The sequence below is a fragment of the Xenopus laevis genome, chromosome 4S (genome assembly GCF_017654675.1).
Source record: "Xenopus laevis strain J_2021 chromosome 4S, Xenopus_laevis_v10.1, whole genome shotgun sequence".
Taxonomy (NCBI): domain Eukaryota; kingdom Metazoa; phylum Chordata; class Amphibia; order Anura; family Pipidae; genus Xenopus; species Xenopus laevis.
The window spans coordinates 124,487,667-124,506,587 of NC_054378.1; the positions used below are offsets into that span (position 1 = coordinate 124,487,667).

At 41.0% G+C, this 18,921-nt stretch overlaps 1 protein-coding gene across 2 annotated transcripts in view; it reads right to left on the reverse strand.

The window, feature by feature from the left end:
• atxn7.S (ataxin 7 S homeolog) overlaps positions 1 to 18,921 on the reverse strand; it is a 106,588-nt gene that overhangs the window by 59,695 nt on the left and 27,972 nt on the right. The window contains exons 1-3 of one of the 2 annotated variants that reach the window (XM_018261499.2): positions 11,839 to 12,051; positions 11,046 to 11,249; positions 10,882 to 10,944 (exon numbers count right to left, since the gene is read on the reverse strand). In XM_018261499.2, coding sequence (XP_018116988.1) covers positions 10,882 to 10,944; positions 11,046 to 11,241 — 259 coding nt within the window. In that variant the 5' untranslated portion in view covers positions 11,242 to 11,249; positions 11,839 to 12,051. Of the gene's footprint in view, positions 1 to 10,881; positions 10,945 to 11,045; positions 11,250 to 11,838; positions 12,052 to 18,921 lie in introns of those variants that run through there. The other variant, XM_018261498.2, reaches the window with a different exon arrangement.

The following is an 18,921-nucleotide window of genomic DNA, read 5'->3' on the forward strand; positions in this document are numbered from 1 at the left end:
AAACGTGTTTATCTTGTACTGGTCAGATTGTTAATATGTGTTTGGTTTTGGCTGTGATAGGTGCCCTTTAACAGAAAAAGTAAGATTTAGTAAGCATTCATGTGGAGCACCCAGTCTAAGACTTGCCAACTGGAAAGGAGACAAATAGGATAGGATAATGCAACTTGTTACTCTGAGACTTTCAGGGACACAGAAAGCAACATTCCAGGGGCCCCAACATCCCTCTGCACCCAAGTTATAAAAACACTGCTGTGCTGCCTCGACTCAACGGAGGTCTCAATGTGCTACAGAGCATAGGCGGAGGGTGATTTTTTTTGTTTGGGGAGGCTAATTCTTATCAACAGTTTCTTCACCTGTGATTTTCAACGGTCGGGGAAACAGCTGATTAAGTCCCATATTTTAAGCATTGGCAAAAGTTGTAATTCACAGGGGGGATTTTTGTCTAAAAATGCACTACAATCTGAAATATGTCCCATACATGGTCTGACAAGCACTACTTACTGATAGGCCCACATGTTGCATGGTTAAAGGGGACCCGTCACCCAAACAAATTATTCATAATCCTATTTTATCACATTAGTAAAGCAAAATGAACTTTCATTACACTATATAAATTATTTAAATCTTGTTTCCTTCAGTCTGGGAACTCGTAATTATAGCAAGCAGGCAGGAGCCATTTTGTGGACACGGTTATTAAGGCAAGTCTTGTATCATCTCAGAATCTTGTTTGTGCACCAGAATGGGGGACCCGATGTCCATCCCCATGCCCTGGCTACACAATTAAATGGTGAAGAGACAGGGGGGAACGTGGGGAGAGCAGTGACATCTAGGAAGTGCTGAATGGAAAGTGAAAGTAATTGTCTGCCCCGCCTCTATGCCCAGGGCATAGAGGAGGGGCAGACAATATTTGATTGACAGCTGAGATTTTTAAATGAGCTTACAACCGCTATGAATGCTTTAATAAAAAATAGAAATTGGATTTCATGTTTAATTTGAAAAGGACTTTTATTATACAGATTTTTGTGTCTGGGTGACAGGTCCACTTTAATGAGCAGCCAAAATCAAACACACATTAACAATCTGACCAGTACAAGATAAACATGTTCAATCAAACTACATATTTAGTTTTTGGGGAAAAAAACTGCAGGTTTTAAAAAATCCCTTACTTTACTGTCAGATGGGTTCTTTCACTGAGGGAGGCCATACTGAGACTATAACAGAGACTATAATATGCAAAATTCAGGAGCATGCTCAGATTGTAACACTGCCTTGAGTATTCTACCCAGAATGCCTAGCTATAGTAAACTCCTCCACTAGAAGTATCAGATTTCCCTCTCTTGAAATGAACAAAGCCCAGACTACTTAGAAAATAAAATTCATAGCACTCTTTTATTATTATTATTATTATTATTATTATTATATCAAAATTATAAAAAAACGTTCAGTTCATTCACATTACTGGAAATCAGGGCTAATGATTGGCTTGTTTAACATTAAAGCATGTCTATTGTTCTACTAAATAAAACACAAGGGATATGTTAACTGCAGTGATGGGCGAATCTGCCCTGTTTCACCGAAAAATTGCGAAATGGCGAAACAAAACGGCGAAAAATATGTGAAACACATTAAAGCATGTTTATTGGTCTACTTTCACATAAAACACTAGGGATATGTTAACTGTAGTGATGGGCATCTGTCCCATTTCGCTTTGCCCAAAAATTTGCAAAACACATTGAAGTCAATGAGCGTCAAAATAATATTGACGAAAGCGACAATTTTTATACCGCACAACTATTTTGTCCAAATGCATCAAAGTCAATGGGTGTCCAAATGATTTTTATGAGCATCAATTTTTATGAGCACAACAATTATTTTTTTTGTTGCTGCAAATTTTTCGCTGGCAAATTTTCACCGCAGTTTTGCAAAATCATTCGCGGGAGGCGAAACGCGAAAATTGGCTGTTAATCCATGTCTGGCAATTAAATTCACCCATCACTATTTAACTGTCGTTTGTGGGAAATCTTATGTATAGAAAGTGTAACGCACAAAAACACTAGCAGCCTTTTTACGGCAGTTACAATATAATAGTAGATGAGGCGGAGAAAACATTCGCCATCAACAAAACATTTGTGCGTAAGTGAAAGTTGCCAAACTGATCGGTTACCTGGTCCAGAGGAAGGTGAACTGAATTGATACAATAGTTGTTAATATTCCTCATATACTGTGAAGAAATGTTTTAATTAATTGTATTAACTAAATGCAGCAAAATGTAACAGTTCATATGTTCCTGGATCACTAAGTTGCCAGACTGAAACCCCATAGACACGAACATTAAAATTTAATTTTAGCCTCCGCAAGCCTTAATGAAAATCTGCCTAGGCTACAGAGAAAGAAACAACGAAAACCTGTAGTCCCTCAATAAAAGAGGGAGCCAAGATCTTAACATGAACCAGCACCAATCATAATTTCATTGGTGAGGACAAAAATTCACCTAAGGGCAAAACCCAAACTACTAGGGGCATATTTATCAAGGGTCAAATTTCGAATTGAAAAAAACTTCGAAATTCGAATTCAAAAAGACCAACCAAAATTAAGTCGAAGTTTTTTTTGGTCAAATAGGTCCGTTTTCGATCGAATAGGTCCGACTTCGGCCAAATTTGAATCGTACGAATCGAAGGAATAGCGCATTCGATCGAATTCGATTCAAAGTGATTTTTCAAAGTCCACCAATTGACTTCAAATAGGTTCTAGGAGGTTCCCCTATAGGCTAAAACAGCAATTTGGCAGGTTTTAGATGGCGGAATGGTAAAAGTCAATTTTTTAGAGACAGTACATGATAAATTTCAATATTTGAATTTTCAAATGTTTTTCAAATTCTAATTGAATATGGACTATTCCCTAGTCTGAGCACAAAAAAACAATTTATATTTTTTTTCATTCGATTTGATAAATCTGCCCCCTGTCTGTAATGTAACCGTCTCTGTTATAGCTGCGCAACAGCATCACTAATACACCACAGGGGGATATTAAAACATAAAATCTACACCAAAGTGGGAGTCTGAATGCTAAAGGGGAACTATCGCGAAAATGTAAATTTTATATTAGATTCAGCACACTGAAATGAGAAACTTTCCAAATACAATCAATTAAAAATTCCGTACCGTTTCTGAAATAGAAGTTTAGAAGTAATAGAAGATAATAAGTTTATCTTTACTATTCCTCTCTCAGCATCTGTTTCTCTTCATTCTCTCTTCATGCAGCAGTTGGGTGTCAGATATTCATTGACAGTTATAATGTCTGGTGAGTTTAATAGAGTGACCTCTAATACATCTTCTAGGTCTAGGCAAAAGGAAGCCCCCCCCTATAAGATATATTGGATCATTCATCCGACACCCAACTGCTGCATGAAGACAGAATCAAGAGAAGATGATGCTGAGAGAGGGCTAGTGAATATAAACTCTATTATTTCAGAAACAATGCAGAATTTTATTTAGAAAGACTCTTCAGTATGAGAAAGTTTATATTAAATATTCATTTTTGCGATAGTTCCCCTTTAAAAATAATGTAGCAACATGAATGTGTATGGAAAGGTTCTCATGCCGATACACACTGAAATACTACCTAGGAAAGAGATTTTCTACCTGAACACAGGGCTGTATTTACCATTTAAAAAGGATCTTTACTTTTTTACACAACAGAAATAAATATTGCATCATGTCAATGAATCCTTTTCTTTCTTTCCTTTTTTTTTTTTTTTATTGGTCCTTTAAGGTGACGTTCTGGGAAACAGGCGTCATGATGAAAAGCAAATCGATGTGATGGTTTCATTGGAAACACAATGCCCTGTATAGCATTGCATAATCAATGTGGTGGTTTCCTCTAGGTTTCTCTTACTCAAACACTGCAAAATCCGCTCTGTAGCATTGTACATTCATACAAGTCATAGTAAGGGATCCCATTAAAGGAGAACTAAACCCTAAAAATTGGTAGGGCTAAAAATGCCCTATTTTATATAGTGAACTTATTGCACGAGGCTAAAGTTTGAGCTTGTCAATAGCAGCAATGATCCAGGACTTCAAACTTGTCACAGGGGGTCACCATCTTGGAAAGTGTCTGTGACACTCACATGCTCAGTGGGCTCTGATTGGCTGTTGAGAAGCTAAGCTTAGGGCTCGTCACTAATTATCCAGCAGAAAATGAGCTTCCCTGGCTGTAATATAAGCTGATGCTACAGGTTTGCTGATTATTAAATTCTGATGCTAATTGCACTGGTTTCTGTGCTGCCATGTAGTAATTATGTGTATTAATTACTAATCAGTCTTATATTGTGACATTTCTATTCTATGTGTACTGTATATTGTGAGTGGCTCCCTAAGCTCAGTAAGTGACAGCAGCACAGAGCATGTGCAGTGAATCAGCAGAAAAGAAGATGGGGAGCTACTGGGGCATCTTTAGAGACACAGATCTTTACTGCTAAATGGCTTTGGTTGTCTGGGGCTGGTACAGAAGCACAAAACATAATGTACACAATGTCTAGTCTACTTCTTTAGTTTAACTTTCCTTGTCCTTTCAGGTCAGACCAAGTAAAGCTACTGGGCTAAGAGCAGGTACGAAATGTGATGAGCAAAGGGAGCTGCAGAAGGCTTGAGATGTTCTGTATCAGTCACAAACATTACTACTGAATGTTACTTGAATGCAAGGAATATAGAAGTGAGATATCTCCATATACATTGGTCTATATAATGGCATAAGAAGTCTGTTACATGAAAGCTGGAAGACTCTTCAGAAGAATAATCTCATATTGCGGCAGGTATATAAATGATAATTTATTTAATTTTATTGGATTGTTCCATTGCTTGTTGTTCCATCTGCTCAATCTTACGGAGACCTACAGTAACACAGGGCTAATGAACCCCCATGTAACAAGGTAACATTTAAATTGAAACAAATGGCGGAGCACTCTACTAAATGTATTCAAAGATTTACACTACCCACATTATCGGCTGGTGCAGGAGATGACAACTGTCAAATTTAAACTGTGAGCGACACTATCTCTAGTCTGCACTCAGTGATTTTGCTTCAAATATTAATTTGAAGTCACCCGGTTCATTCAATATTCAATTGTTAAAGGAGAAGGAAAGCTACGGAGGCATTTTATTGCCAATAGATTAGCTGCAATAGTGCAAGATAGAATGTAATATTTATTCTGTAGAATGTTTTACCATACCTGAGTAAAAAGCTCTAGAAACTCTCTGTTTGTTTAGGATAGGAGCTGCAGTATTAACATGGTGTGACATCACTTCCTGCCTGAGTCTCTCCCTGCTCTGGGCTCAGATTACAGCAGAGAAGGGAGGGGGGAGGAAGAGGCGCAAACTGAGCATGCTCTTGCCCAGGGCAATGAGGTTTAAGCTGAAAACAGGAAGTCTGATACAGAAGCCCATGAGTACACAAAAGAAGGAAAGAAATGTGGTGTTTCTTTTGAAAGGGGACTCAGAGCAGCACTACTTTGGGGGTTTACTGGTATATTTAGATGGACCTTTCTGATAAGGCTTACTTAGTTTTAACCTTTCCTTCTCCTTTAAGAATTAATGCATATTTACCATGATCAATTAATTAAATTACCTACTAAATTTGCCCATAAATTATTTCTAATAAGTTAAAAAGTGCACAAGTTTTTATACAAAATCACTTGACAATTCATCAGCTTATAATTAGAAGTTCATCATCTCATTCATATGAAATTAAGTTGGTATCAGAGACATCTAAAGTTCATTAGCAATTCATCAGTTAAATGCATCTGTTGTATGCAGTCCCATGAAAGTTCATTGACCAGTCCAAATGAAATCTGTTAAAAAGCATAAAGAGGTTATATTGTTTAAGAAAACACCCACGTCACACTAATATATCAATCAATATTAAATTGGGAGTGGGAATCAGTTGTGGTAAGATTTAAACATTAACCCTCATATTTTTATGTCTAATTACTGCTGGGTTTTTTTGCCAAGGCAGAAACAGCATTTTCAGCAGTTCCATTAAGGATCCGGCTAGTTTGTGTGAGAGCGATAATCAAGCAAAAGGCAGTTTTCTAATATGTGTAGTCTTGTACCAGGCTTATCAATCCGGCATAGATTTGCACAGGGTTGGACTGGGCTGGTGGGACACCGGGAAAAAACCTGATGGGCCCGCCCCTTATGGGCCCCCGCCGGCCCAGACCTGCTCCCACAGAAAACATTTGCTGTGGAGCATCTTCTTCACGTGCATTAACGTTGTGTCTTCTTCGTATGCATGCCCGTCTTCTGTGGGCACACGGCACATTCACGGAGGCAGGCAGGGGGCTGGAGGTCAGGAGGTCTCATGGGCCTGCGCCGACCCAGACGTGCTCCGGGAGGGGGGCTTGTGAAAGCAGTCCCGGCCCCCCCCTGCATTTGCACACAGACACTGCACTTACCTCCTTTAGGATTTTTCCACCATACTTTACCGCATCCTTAGGTTTTGCTCAAATCTCTCACAGTGGCAGTTCTGCGGTTACGCATCTGCCATAACGCCAACACGCGTTTCACCAGATTCGGCTGCACCAGGGCATAATGAAGTCAAAGGCCAATTATGGGAGATGCGTAACCGCAGAAGCGCCAGTGTGAGAGATTTGAGCAGTACCTAAGGATGCACTATTTTGGAATCGGCCGAACCTCCGAATCCTTTGCGAAAGATTTTGCCGAATACCGAACCCTAATTTGCATATGCAAATTAGGGGCGGGAAGGGGAAAACATTTTTTACTTCCTTGTTTTGTGATAAAAAGTCATGCAAATTCCCTCCCCGCCTCTAATTTGCATATGCAAATTAGGGTTTGGCCGGGCAGAAGGATTCGGACGAATCTGAATCCTGCCCGAAACCCGAACCAAATCCTGGATTCTGTGCATCCCTAAAGACTACACATATTACAACTGCCTTTTGCTTCCCAAATCAACACGTGATTATCGCTCTCACACAAACGATCTGGATCCTTTAATAGAACTGCCGCACACACTGTTTCTGCCTTTAAAAAAAATGGCAGTAATGGCAGTAATTGGACATAAATATATGAGCGTTAGTGTTTAAACTACACATTACCACAACGGAGTGTTTTCTTAAACGCAGCGGATACAGATTGGGCCACTATACTTCTATATGCTTTTTAACAGATTTCACTTGGACTGGACAATGAACTTTCATGGGACTCCATACAACGGATCCATTTAACAGATGAATTGCTAATGAACTTTAGGTGTATCTGATTTCATAGGAATTTGATGATGAACTTCTAATTATAAGCCAATGAATTGTCAAGTGATTTTGTATAAGAACATACTCGCTTTTTAACTTATTAGTAATAATTTATGAGCAAATTTAGTAGGTAATTTAATTCATTGACCATTGTAAATATGCATTTAATTATGTCTTAACAACTGAATATTGAATGAACTGGGTGACCTCAAATTGAATAAAGATATAAATTTGAAGCAAAATTACCGAGTGCAGACTAAGAGATACTGTTGCTCACAGTTTAAACAAGGTAACATACCTACCTACCATGGTGAGAATTAACAAACTCAATGTTGTTGGGCCCCACAGCAAATCAATTTTAAGGCCCCCCAAATATGCAGAGGTTGCCTGTTTTACCAATTTAATTAGGGCCGACTGGGCCCCCTATACCTCCTTGGCCCCCCTGCAGGGTCTGCTTTCTCTGCAGATACGCCCCTGATAGTGAGGTGCAGAGATGTGGGACCTGGAGTCTACCGGATAAGGGATCTTTCTATAGTTTGTGTCTCCATACTTGAAGTTTACTAAGGGATCATTAAAACATTGCTGAAACCCAATAGGATTGTTCTGTATCCATTAAGAATACAGTTTATCTCTTAGTTGGGATCAAGTACAAGTTACTGCTTTATTACTACAGAAAAAAAGGAAATCATTTATAAAAAAAAATATTATTTTATTAAAATGGGGTCTATGGGAGATGGCTTTTCTATAATTCAGAGCTTTCTGGACAGCCGGTTTCTGGATAACAGATACCATACCTGTATATCGAACTTCAAGACCTGTGAGGTATAAGAGCGCAGTCTCTGCGACAGTATCCAGCAAATAGACCAGACTATAAACCCTTCTTCTATCACACATACAGTACTACAGAGGCCAAATAAAAAACAATTGCTGTATTACCATTGAGGAACAAGGGAACCAAAACTTTTACAGGTATGGGGTCTGTTAATCTGCAACTCATTATCCAAAACGTTCTGACCTGAATTACAGAAAGGGCGTCTACCATAGACTCCATTTTATCCAAATAATACAGAGTTTAAAAAATTATTTCCTTTTTCTCTGTAATAATGAAACAGTACCTTGTGCATGATTCAAACTAAGATACAGGTATGGGACCTATTATCCAGAATGCTTGGGACCTGGGGGTCCAGATAACGGATCTTTCTGTAACTTGGATCTTCATACCTTAAATATAATGTAAACATTAAATAAACCCAATAGGCTGGTTTTGCTTCCAATAAGGATTAATTATATCTCAGTTGGGATCAAGCACAAGCTATTGTTTTATTTTTACATTTTTAAAAAACTGAATTATTTGATTATAATGAAATCTATGGGAGGTGGCCTTCCCATAATGGATACCATAACTTTAGAATTAATCTTTACTGGAGATTATATATATATATATATAGTGAAAAAACAGCGTTCAACGGACATTGATATACAGGTAATGCTAAAATGCACATAAAATATAAAACAAGTTAGGGACCGCCATTCGGGGTTTACCTTGACGTGGTATGGTGGCTTATCAATTTTATGATCATAACTTTGTAACAAAATAACCCCTGTTTTGGGTACATATGCAATAGCATTTATTATACTTATATATACTTTAAAGCCTTTAGAGTGCTCCCACAACCCCCCTGTTTTGATATATATATATATATACACACATACACACACACACAACACATTTGAATTTTCTCAGGGATAGCAAGTACTGTATATAGACATCCCCTCCAAAGTGAAAATATATCTACATTTTCACTTTGGAGATGAATGTGTAGACTTAATATTTTATAAGTAACACAAGGAAAGTGTCTGCCAACTCCTAGTTTCTATTCTTTCAGTATTTGAAATGTTTCCCAAGCACATCAGTCGCATGAGTCACGTTTGTGGTACAAGTGCTTGTTATAAAAAGTGCGGTTTGGAGAACAATACGACGAGTAATTAAAACATTTCTTATTTGGACTTGGGACACGATCTGTTCCTGAGAATTGCGCTTTCTGTGGAAATCCACAAGGAGGACTGTACGTTTGTAGTTAAAGGTGAAACATTAAACACTATCGCCAATAAGGGACAATTTTTGTCAATCATTCCAATACGAGAAGCATCAATAATGCCTTTTGCTAAGCTGCTAGAGGAAATATAAATAGTGATACTATAACTTTCAGCTGTTCTGAAACTGCACAAATGCAAATGTCAGAGAAAGTACAATGTTCAGTAGCAAGAACACATAGGAAATTAGAAACTGTGAAACAAACACAACTCTCCCCTGAGAAGGCCAAGCTGGAAGTTAGTTTGGGGTTATAGGGACTAAACGCATGCAACTGAAAACTCACTGATCACTTTCAATGTAACACATTTTTTAACTGAGAAAAAGCCAGAGTGTGCCCTATAGTATTGCCTTAGCCTTAAGAAGGCCATGAGAAGCTTTCTGCTCAACAGAACAGGAAGTAAATAGTAAAACAGTAATGGGTTTCCCAAGGACATTATTTATGTTTACCTGTATGCACCCAGCTACTGAGAGGGCTCTGGATATACACAATGTATACAATACAAGATACTGACCAATTATAATTTGGGCTATATTTAACTTACTGCCGTCCCCTGGCACTTTGGTCCCAGTGATGGGGTTGCTGTCAAGTTAGGTGCTATGAGTGGTCTTTGGGCATTCCTTGTGCAGTGCATTGGAAAGCTATAAATTTAAATTTGCCTTTAATTACCAATTACTAAGGGTCAAGCACTCCAGATCACAGAGATTTCCATTCAAACATTGTCTGGTGAGACTGATGCACTGGGGAGGAAAGCAGTAGCTCCAGTGCAGAGGTCAGAGATACCTCCTCTAAACCCACTCCCTCCCCCTGCAAAGTGCATGGAGCCCCCTGTCTGACAGTCACACATCCCTGCTGTAAAGTAAAGTGAATGCGGCAGATGGTATCAGGTAGGACATACACTCTGAGAATGGGGCACAAGTTTAACAATGCTATTGTATCTGGAAAACATGTTCATGCCTTAAATGTGATACATACAGGATACAATGTCCTTGATACATGCAATAGTTTGTAAATGTATTCTTGCAATGTTTATCTTTTTTTGTCTTTTAATTTACTGGGTGAAAAACAAAAATTTCAATAAAAAATAAAATAATTTATAAAAAAAAAAAAAGTGCATGGGGCCCCCTGTCTGACAGTCAAACATCCCTGCTGCAAAGTGCATGCGGCCCCCTGTCTGACAGTCAAACATCCCTGCTGCAAAGTGCATGCGGCCCCCTGTCTGTCAAACATCCCTGCTGCAAAGTGCATGCGCCCCCCTGTCTGACTGTCAAACATCCCTGCTGCAAAGTGCATGCGGCCCCCTGTCTGACTGTCAAACAACCCTGCTGCAAAGTGCATGGGGCCCCTGTCTGACAGTCAAACAACCCTGCTGCAAAGTGCATGCGGCCCCCTGTCTGACAGTCAAACATCCCTGCTGCAAAGTGCATGGGGCCCCTGTCTGACAGTCAAACAAAGTAAAGTGCATGGAGCTCCCAGCAAAGTAACATGTTACATGAAGTCCATCCATAGGAATCAGATGTCACTCACCTTCTCTGCTCAGTCGCATGGCTTCCCGTTTTTTGTCGCACTCCTTCCAACTTTCCTCCAGTTCTGCAAAACATGAGCAGGAACAGAGCGGTTATCAGTGCAGCGCCAGCAGAGAAGCCAATCATCACTGACACAGGACAAGTCAGGGAGGGGGATGTGCTCACCTTCCAGCCCGTGTAATTTCACAGTGTCGACCCAGTGAGCCCACGGCTGCCCCAGCATGGCCCCGGGACTGGGCAGGGACGTGCGATCCCCTCCGGCCGCCATCGAGCTCTCTCCCTGCTGCTGCCGCCGCTGTTGTTGCCTGACCGCCGCTCTGCGCTGCTCCCCTGTGACGTCATCCTCGGCTCTCTCCGACATTCTTTCCGCTACAATGTAAGAAGAAAGTCATGTTTCCGCTACAGAGTAACAAGCTCGGCTACTCGGGGATTAGGGAGGCTCGGCTGGGAGGGGTCAGAGGTCAGACACAAGCGGACGGAAGGAGAAGGGACAGGGAAGGAGTCGGCTCCGAGAAACATGTTTCACCCCCGCTCCTGCTGATCAATAAGATCGTCCAACTTTGGAGCCGGGAAACGGGGTCGGGCAGTTTCTGTTTCCGCCAGTGAGTGACTAGGGAGGAAGTGAGAGCCCGGGGGAGGGAGCAGGGCCGCTCGTGTCGGACAGAGAGGGACCCCTGTGGGGGAGGGGCTGAGCGACTGTGCAGCAAGTCTTTACTGAACTGCAACTCTCACAATCCCAATGGGCCGAGAGTGGCCGAACAACAACCGGAGGGCCGCAGGCTGGATATGCCGAGTACTTGGGTTTTGCTGGAGAGTGGAGGGGGCACCTCACCTCCGGCCTTGGGGGAGGGAAGTTTATCCGGCGCTAGTTCTGCGCCTCAGACTGTGGGAACGGCTAGAGGACTAACTGGCGGCTATGGGGTTAAAATGCCGGGAGAGAGAGAGAGAGAGTCATTACCCGTCAGTCCGCTCCTGTGTGACGGACACACCTCCCGGCACTTGGGGGGTCGCAACGCGCCATCAGGACCCTGAATTCTCGTCCAACCCCCCCTCCTGCCGGGGATTCCGGAGATCAGATCAGAATCGTTGGGGCTTCCTCCTTACCCCCCGCACGTCACTCCCTGCCCCTCCCACAACGACAGCAGAGGAGGAACAACGAAACCTGATTCGAACTCCGGCAGCAACTGATCAGCTCTCCCAGCGGCCACATGGGCTCCTGTAGCAACTGCCAGTCACTCAGCTGAGCGAGCAGCACCTGCCCAGCAAACACTACACCTGACTGACAGCAACTGGCAAACCTTTCTCTGCTATTACAAGTAGCAGAGTGCTGGAAGCAATTGGTATTGAGCTGATATGCCACTGGCTGCATCTGAGCAGACACCTGCCTAACTGGGGCTGCTGGGAGCAACTGCCATGAATTTGCACTTCTTAGGGTAGGGACACACTGGACGATTTGTCGCCAACGTTTTTAAAAAGCAAATCGCGGCGACATATCGCTCGTTTTGTCTCTGAACAAAACCAAATGAAAGACGCCAGCTCCTGTGCCCACAGCGCGTTTGTGAATCGCCTGTAGCTCCAAAACGCACTGAGACCCTTTTCCGAGCGATTTATCAGAAATAGCATGTACTTATAAAAGCACTGAAATCTCCTAGACACGCACACACATACAGATAAGTAGCAGCAATTGTATTCAAATTACAATGCGAACGCAATGACGCAAGAACGTAAAGACGCCAGGTTACAGCGGGAAGCACAAACCGTTTCCGGTTTGGGTGGAGCACGTACTGCACAGAGTAATGGGATACAAATCGCTCTGTGCCAATAGTCGCTGTGAATCGTCTGTTCAAAAAAGACGATCGTCTTGTCGTCGCGATTTACTTTTTTAAAACGTTGGCGACAAATCGTCCAGTGTGTCCCTACCCTTAGGGTAAGGACACACTGGGCATTTTGGGGAGATTTGGTCGCCGCAAAGACGAGGCGATTAGTCTTCAGGCGACCAAATCTACCACACGGGAAGATTTCAGGGAGATTAGTCGCCTGGCCACTAATCACAGCGTCTAATCTCCCCAAATGGCTTACTGGTATCTTGCACCCGCTAGCACTAAAGTCGCCTGCGCCTATTCACACGTGGCGACACGTTTTTCAAAGTCGCTCGAAATTGCCTCGTGAGGCAGTTTCTAGCTACTTTGAAAAACGTATCGCTGAGTGTGAATAGACGCAGGCGACTTTAGCGCTAGCGGGTGCGAGATACCAGCAAGCCATTCAGGGAGATTAGTCGCCTCAAAGATGCGGCGATTAGTCGCCAGACGACCAATCTCCCTGAATCTTCCCGGGCCCTAGCCTAACCCTTAGACTGTAAGCTGTATGGGACAAACACCCTCCTTTCTTCTGCCTCTAACACTTAGGGTAGGACTCCACGAGCGATTTTGTCACGATCCGAACGCGCTGCAACAAAAATAAAGTAAGAGAATTCTCGCATGGTGTCGCAGCGTTGATCCGACGCAACACGACTGTCAGATGCAGACGCTGCTCCTGCATCAGTCGCGTGAGATCAATGCTGCGACAATTCTCTTACCTTATTTTTGTCACAGCGCGTCGGATCGCGACAAAATCGCTCGTGGAGTCCTACCCTTAAAGGGATTGTTTATTTAACAAACACTTTTTTTCAGTTCAATTGTTTTCAGATTGTTCCCCAGAAATAACGATTTTTTTTCAATTACTTTCCATTTTTTACTGTTTTTTTTTCAAAATCTAAGTGTAAAGTTGAATGTTGGTGTCTCTGGTGTTTGAGTCTGGCAGCTCAGTAATTCAGGTGCAGACTCTGAACTGTTACAATTTTACAACACTTAGTTGATCTATTTCTCAGCAGCATCTCTGGAGTATCAGTAACTATTGTATCAATTCTAACAGCTGCCTGTAATGAAACCCAGAGATTCTGCTCAGCAGGGACAAAGATAAGAAATGTATCAACTAAATGTATCAATATAGAAAAGTTTATAGGGTCGGTGACCCCCCCCCCTCCAGCTGCATTAAACAGTGAGAAATTAAAATTTGCACTTCAATTATTAGAAAAACGGTAATGCATAGATAATAGAAATTAATTGGAAAAAGTCTGGTGAAATACCCGAAACCAACTGAAAAAAGTGTAAGAAGGTGAACAACCCCTTTAATGAAGTTTTAGTATGATGTAAACAGTGATAACACATTGAGATAACTATTATTTGTGGTTTTTGAGTTATTTAGCTTTTTATTCGGTAGCTCTCCAGTTTGCAATTTCAGAACTCTGGCTGCTGTAGGGGCATAACAACAGAGCACCAGCCCCCCCCCCCCACCAGAAAAATATTTGGAGAGCCCGCTCTGAATAGCACTGAACCCCCCCCCTGCTGCTGGGAGTGCATCACTTTAAAGGAGAATTAAAGCCTAACTAAAGAAGTAGGTAGAAATGTTGTACATGCTGTTTTGAGCTTCTGTACAAGCCCAAGGCAACCACAGCCCTTTAGCAGTAAAGATCTGTGTCTCCAAAGATGCCCCAGTAGCTCCCCATCTTCTTTTCTGCTGATTCACTGATTCACATGCTCTGTGCTGCTGTCACTTACTGAGCTTAGGGACCCACTCACAATATACAGTACACATAGAATAGAAATGTCACAATATAAGGCTGATTAGTAATTAATACAGATAATTACTACATGGCAGCACAGAAACCAGTGCAATTAGCATCAGAATTTAATAATCAGCAAACCTGTAGCATCAGCTTATATTACAGCCAGGGAAGCTCATTTTCTGTTGGATAATTAGTGACGAGCCCTAAGCTTAGCTTCTCAACAGCCAATCAGAGCCCACTGAGCATGTGAGTGTCACAGACACTTTCCAAGATGGTGACCCCCTGTGACAAGTTTGAAGTCCTGGATCATTGCTGCTATTGACAAGCTCAAACTTTAGCCTCGTGCAATAAGTTCATTTGATAAAATATGGCATTTTTATCAATAATAATTTTTAGGGTTTACTTCTCCTTTAAAGAAAAAGAAAGCGGTGGGGAGGAGGATTTCAACACACTGGTGTATACTGTATTTATCAAAGAGTGAAGTTAGAGATCACTACAGTCCTCTAGAGTGAAATTCCGCCACTCTCCATTCATTTTTATGGGATTTTTAAAAGAGTATTTATCACTGGGTGAAAGTGAAAGTTCATCCTTTGATAAATACGCCTTTCAATAATAATTGTTAAAAATTTGGATTATTTGATTATAATGGGGAGACAACCTTTCCCTAATTTGAAACTTTCTGAATAATGGGTTTCTGGATAACGGATCCCATACCTGTATCATCAGTAACATTACATGAAACAATTTTATAGATAAGACCGCATATCATGTTTTATTTGAACATACTTCAAAAAAAGTACTTCCCTTTCCCATAAACAAGAACTTTTATCGTTAAAGGGGAACTATCGCAAACATTTAAATTTAATATAAGCTTCCTCATACAAGTAAGAAACTTTCTGAATACATAGTAAGTTAGGTTGAAAAAAAAAAAAACACACGTCTATCAAGTTCAACCTTTTAACTTTTTTTAACCTGCCTAACTGCCAGTTCAATCAATTAAATATTCTGCATAGCTTCTGAAATAAGTTTATATTCACTATCCCTCTCTCAGCATCTGTTTCTCTTCATTCTCTCGTTGGGTGTCAGATATTCACTGACAGTTAGATCCAATATATTTTATAGGGGAGGCTTCCTTTCCTAGCAGATGTATTAGCTCTCACTCAAATAATTGATTCCAGTTCAAACAAAACTGCCTTTTGCACAAATCCTGCATGTAGAGAGACATGATGTTTGGTGATTTTAATAGAGTGATCTCTAATACATCTTCTAGGCAAAAGGAGCCCCCCCCTATAAGATATATTGGATCATTCATCTGACACCCAACTCCTGACTGTAGACAGATTAATTGATTGTATTTAGAAATTTTCTTATTTCAGGATGCTGAAGCAAATTAAATTTTCATTTTCACGTTAGTTCCCCTTTAAAGAAAAAAAAATATTTTTGTAAAATATGGAATATATGGAGTCTATAGGAGACAGCCGTTCCATAATAAGCTTTCTGGATAACTGGTTTCTGGATAATGGACCCCATACCTGTATATAAAAAATATATATAATGTGCACTTTATATTGCCTAAGTAGAAGTTAATTCCACAATCCAGTATACTAGGTATAGTATCAGTAGTTAGTATGTGCTCCCCGATGGCTAGCAATCACTTGCAAGACCCAGTGACTTTCTCCTATTGTCAGACACCAGTAGTGAAGCATTGGCAGATCCCAGGAGCATCAAACAGGGAGGGATAAAAGATAAAAAGCACAATTGTGTAATTCAGCTAATGTTGTGTATCGTATAGAGTGCCCATGAGGCCTCCAAGCACATATTGGGGACATACATGCAAAATAAAAAGATCCTAAGGCTTATTTTATATAAATAGTTCTGGGTAAATAGTCTCTGAAACATAAAAAATGTATCTAATATGGTTAGTTAGGCAAAAAATTTAATGTATAAAGGCTGGAGTGACTGGATGTGTAACATAATAGCCAGAATACTACTTCCTGCTTTTCAGCTCTCTAACTCTGCGTTAGTCAGTGACTATAAGGGGGGCCACATGGGACATAACTGTTCAGTGAGTTTGTAATTGATCCTCAGCATTCAGCTCAGATTCAAAAGCAACAGTTATGACCCAAGTGCCCCCCCTTAAGTCACGGATACTGTCTGGTAACCAATCAGAGGAAACCAAGAGAGCTGAAAAGCAGGAAGTAGTGTTCCACAAAATGGGTGTGGTAATAACATTTTTTGCAGGGCAACCGTTTTTTGTCCCACTTTCGATTTCCAAAATGCAGCAGCGGAGGAGCAGATTCCCGCATACGCCAGTACACCTGCTCATAAATGCAATATCAATGTGTTAAGCCCCACTCAATATTAGCAAAAGGGATACGGGACCCAAACTACAGTCGCTGCAGCAGTTTTGCAGTGGAGCTCTGGAAAAATGTGACTTTATAGACTCAGAGCAAGGTTTGAAAGTGGAATGGATAGTTCTGCTTAACTATTATTTATAGCCCCCGGTGTATATACACAAAAGTGCACATACTCACTGTTGTTAATTAGTGTTACCACTCAGCCTGTCATTTGGCGCAGACTTACCCAGGGCACAGCACTCAACCCCAAATCTCCCCCTAAGCTGGGCCCCCTTAGCTCATAACAAGGTTATGGATATATAGAAACATTGGGGTAACAGTCACCCTATTATAGTTCCAGGGGTACCCAGGGTACAAGTAAGCACTCACCCCAAATCTCCCCCTAACTGACCTTCAGACTGGGCCCCCTTAGCTCATAACAAGGTTACAGATATATAGAAACATTGGGGTAACAGTCACCCTGCTATAGTTCCAGGGGTACCCAGGGCACAAATAAGCACTCACCCCAAATCTCCCCCTAACTGGCCTTCAGATTGGGCCCCCTTAGCTCATAACAAGGTTACAGATATATAGAAACATTGGGGTAACAGTCACCCTGCTATAGTTCCAGGGGTACCCAGGGTACAAATAAGCACTCACCCCAAATCTCCCCCTAACTGACCTTCAGACTGGGCCCCCTTAGCTCATAACAAGGTTACAGATATATAGAAACATTGGGGTAACAGTCACCCTGCTATAGTTCCAGGGGTATCTCATAAAGGTATTCTGTTTCTCATATTACTCTAGACAATTAAAGGCAAAACAAGTTTTAAAATCGAATTGAAATGCATTCTACATGTTTTCAAGACAACTTTCAAACATACTCGATTCACAGTCTTTGAAACCCGGATTAGACATAAATCAGCCACGACTCCACGCTGGTTCTAAATTGGGCAGCATTTTTAACAGTACATATAATCTACGATTTATTTGTGCGGAGAGTTATTTTTTCCTTTTTATCCCAGCGAGAGGATTAGTGAAAATGACAAGTTTCCCACAGAGAGCTGAAGTGCATGTGTCAAATCATCGCTTCATCTTACAAACAACTGAAGTAACAAGGCTTTATCCCTGACTCCGAGGGGGAAAACCTGGGACATCCAATCATCTAATATGAAACGTATCAAGTATTTATAAGCAGGGCTTCCTGCCTATTGACCATGATCTGAACCTCAGCTTAAAAGATAAGTAAACCTTAAAAATTAGTGAATGTTAAATTGATGAGGGGGCTATTCTAAGAACTTTTGCATGTATATTCATTTTTTTTTTTTAATTCCAAGATATTAAGGGATACATGTACTGTTAATATGAATGAATTTTGTTCCAACAGCGCCACCTGCTGGTCAGTTTCCCACCAGTCTGACCACCAAGTAGTCAAGGAAGTTGTCAGGAGAAAGAAAGAGGCTGCTCTGATGTTCTTCTGCTTAGGAAAACAATTAGAAACTTTTCTCAGGTCTTTCCTAAGCAGAAGAACATCAGAGAAGCCTCTTTCTTTCTCCTGACTACTTGGTGGACAGAAACTGAGCAGCAGGTGGTGCTGTTAACAGTACACGAATCTTTAAATATCTTGGAATTAAAAATAATGAATGTACAATGCAGAAGTTCTTAGAATAGCCCTCTCATCAATTTTACATTCACTTATTTTTAAGGTTTGCTTATCCTTTAACATGGGTTAAGTTTAGTTAAAAAGAGTGTCCTGGACAACTAATACAGTTTGGGACTTGTATGCTCAGGACCTGGGGTTTTTCCAGATAAGAGGTCTTTCCATAATTCCATACCTGAAAGGGATACTGTCTAAAGGGAAATAATTTTTTTTCAAAACACATCTGTTAATAGTTCTGTTCGGCCAGAATTCTGCATTAAAGTTTTTTTTTTTTGTTTTTTTTTTAATATTGAAATTTGGCATGGGGCTAGACATGCTGTCCATTTCCCAGGTTCCCACCAACCATGTGACTTGTGCTCTTATAAACTTCAGTCTTAAGGGTGGTAGCCCACGCTAAGATTCTGGGGAGATTAGCCAGCGACAAATCTCCTCTTCTTTGGG